Source organism: Musca autumnalis, unplaced genomic scaffold (genome assembly GCF_047663935.1).
Source record: "Musca autumnalis isolate F117 unplaced genomic scaffold, ASM4766393v1 scaffold_814, whole genome shotgun sequence".
Taxonomy (NCBI): Eukaryota; Metazoa; Arthropoda; class Insecta; order Diptera; family Muscidae; genus Musca; species Musca autumnalis.
In genome coordinates, this window is record NW_027412438.1 from 17,124 (window position 1) to 20,000 (window position 2,877).

The 2,877-nt window shown below is 41.2% G+C and overlaps 1 protein-coding gene across 1 annotated transcript; it reads left to right on the top strand.

Annotated features, from left to right (window-relative positions):
• Positions 1-2,125: 2,125 nt before the first annotated feature.
• LOC141388225 (WD repeat and FYVE domain-containing protein 3-like) lies at positions 2,126-2,857 on the top strand (the record flags this gene model as incomplete). The annotated part of the gene is made up of 2 exons (XM_073958244.1): positions 2,126-2,571; positions 2,661-2,857. Coding segments are annotated over exons 1-2 (473 nt in total), but the record flags the coding sequence as incomplete, so codon positions are not given.
• Positions 2,858-2,877: the final 20 nt, after the last annotated feature.

The following is a 2,877-nucleotide window of genomic DNA, read 5'->3' on the forward strand; positions in this document are numbered from 1 at the left end:
AGAGGTTTCCATAGGAAAACTTCAATTCAGCCTGGCTGAATAGAGGTTTCCATAGGAAAACTTCAATTCAGCCTGGCTGAATAGAGGTTTCCATAGGAAAACTTCAATTCAGCCTGGCTGAATAGAGGTTTCCATAGGAAAACTTCAATTCAGCCTGGCTGAATAGAGGTTTCCATAGGAAAACTTCAATTCAGCCTGGCTGAATAGAGGTTTCCATAGGAAAACTTCAATTCAGCCTGGCTGAATAGAGGTTTCCATAGGAAAACTTCAATTCAGCCTGGCTGAATAGAGGTTTCCATAGGAAAACTTCAATTCAGCCTGGCTGAATAGAGGTTTCCATAGGAAAACTTCAATTCAGCCTGGCTGAATAGAGGTTTCCATAGGAAAACTTCAATTCAGCCTGGCTGAATAGAGGTTTCCATAGGAAAACTTCAATTCAGCCTGGCTGAATAGAGGTTTCCATAGGAAAACTTCAATTCAGCCTGGCTGAATAGAGGTTTCCATAGGAAAACTTCAATTCAGCCTGGCTGAATAGAGGTTTCCATAGGAAAACTTCAATTCAGCCTGGCTGAATAGAGGTTTCCATAGGAAAACTTCAATTCAGCCTGGCTGAATAGAGGTTTCCATAGGAAAACTTCAATTCAGCCTGGCTGAATAGAGGTTTCCATAGGAAAACTTCAATTCAGCCTGGCTGAATAGAGGTTTCCATAGGAAAACTTCAATTCAGCCTGGCTGAATAGAGGTTTCCATAGGAAAACTTCAATTCAGCCTGGCTGAATAGAGGTTTCCATAGGAAAACTTCAATTCAGCCTGGCTGAATAGAGGTTTCCATAGGAAAACTTCAATTCAGCCTGGCTGAATAGAGGTTTCCATAGGAAAACTTCAATTCAGCCTGGCTGAATAGAGGTTTCCATAGGAAAACTTCAATTCAGCCTGGCTGAATAGAGGTTTCCATAGGAAAACTTCAATTCAGCCTGGCTGAATAGAGGTTTCCATAGGAAAACTTCAATTCAGCCTGGCTGAATAGAGGTTTCCATAGGAAAACTTCAATTCAGCCTGGCTGAATAGAGGTTTCCATAGGAAAACTTCAATTCAGCCTGGCTGAATAGAGGTTTCCATAGGAAAACTTCAATTCAGCCTGGCTGAATAGAGGTTTCCATAGGAAAACTTCAATTCAGCCTGGCTGAATAGAGGTTTCCATAGGAAAACTTCAATTCAGCCTGGCTGAATAGAGGTTTCCATAGGAGAACTTCAATTCAGCCTGGCTGAATAGTGGTTTCCATAGGAAAACTTCAATTCAGCCTTGCTGAATAGAGGTTTCCATAGGAAAACTTCAATTCAGCCTGGCTGAATAGAGGTTTCCATAGGAAAACTTCAATTCAGCCTGGCTGAATAGAGGTTTCCATAAGAAAACTTCAATTCAGCCTGGCTGAATAGAGGTTTCCATAGGAAAACTTCAATTCAGCCTGGCTGAATAGAGGTTTCCATAGGAAAACTTCAATTCAGCCTGGCTGAATAGAGGTTTCCATAGGAAAACTTCAATTCAGCCTGGCTGAATAGAGGTTTCCATAGGAAAACTTCAATTCAGCCTGGCTGAATAGAGGTTTCCATAGGAAAACTTCAATTCAGCCTGGCTGAATAGAGGTTTCCATAGGAAAACTTCAATTCAGCCTGGCTGAATAGAGGTTTCCATAGGAAAACTTCAATTCAGCCTGGCTGAATAGAGGTTTCCATAGGAAAACTTCAATTCAGCCTGGCTTAGTAAGGTGTTGTATTGAAACATGCATTCCCATAATGTGCACACAGCCATCTGTTGAAAAGATTAGTAACAATTTTCTTTCAGATGCAGCAACAAATAACTTAATTAACACCCACCACCGCCATCACCACAAACCAATTACAGCTTATTTAATATTCCCACTCAACTTTTAATTAAAATATTTAAAAGAACGCCTTAGAGTTTCTCAGAAACGAGAAACTTTGCAACTTGATTTGAATGGAAATAAGGATTTAAAATCACAAGAAAATCCCAAATGACCTTTAAACTGTTTGACTTTTTCTTCCTCATCGTCGTCATCATTCCTTAATAATTCATCAAATTCCTTTCCAATTTTCTTTTTTACAGTTATTTTTACAACTTTACATCATCCCATCATAATCTTTAAATCAACATTCAATTGGGAGGTGGAGGAGGAGGAATAAATTTAAGCAAGAGGAAAACAGTGCGAAAACACGCTCAGAGGGGGAGGAGGAGTGGCATTGAGCTTTAAAAGCTCTTCTCATCCTCCAGCCAGCATGAATGTTATGCGTAAATTACGCGGCGCCGGCAGTGCTCCAGCTGGGAATGGTAGTGCCGGCAACAGCAGTGGTGGCTCCACAGGCTCCTCAACCGCAAACGGCGGCTCCACATTAACATCTGCTGCCAGTGAGGATGCCATGATGGATGCTCGTGTCCAAATGAGTTTGCACACACTAAAGAAGCTATTCAATGAATATACACACCCCAAGGAGCCATTAAGTGAACAAGAAAGGGACATGAAACTCTATCAAATGTTACCACTATTTTGCAAGGTAAGGAAAACATCTCCCACCCGCCCCAAGGAAACGGATATGAATGACCACACAATCATTTTGTTTTGTTTGTTTCCTTTCCTTTACAGGTTTTCAGTGCTTGTCCTGCCTCAGATATGAGTGAAAAGTTCTGGGATGTTGTGGCCTTTTGTCAGCAAGTTTCACGTCTAATGGTCGCCGAGATACGTAAACGTGCCTCAAATCAAAGTACAGAGGCTGCCTCAATAGCCATTGTCAAGTTTCTGGAAATAGAAACAACAGAAGAGACAAGCAGCGGATGGATGCTGTTGTCAACCTTGAATTTGT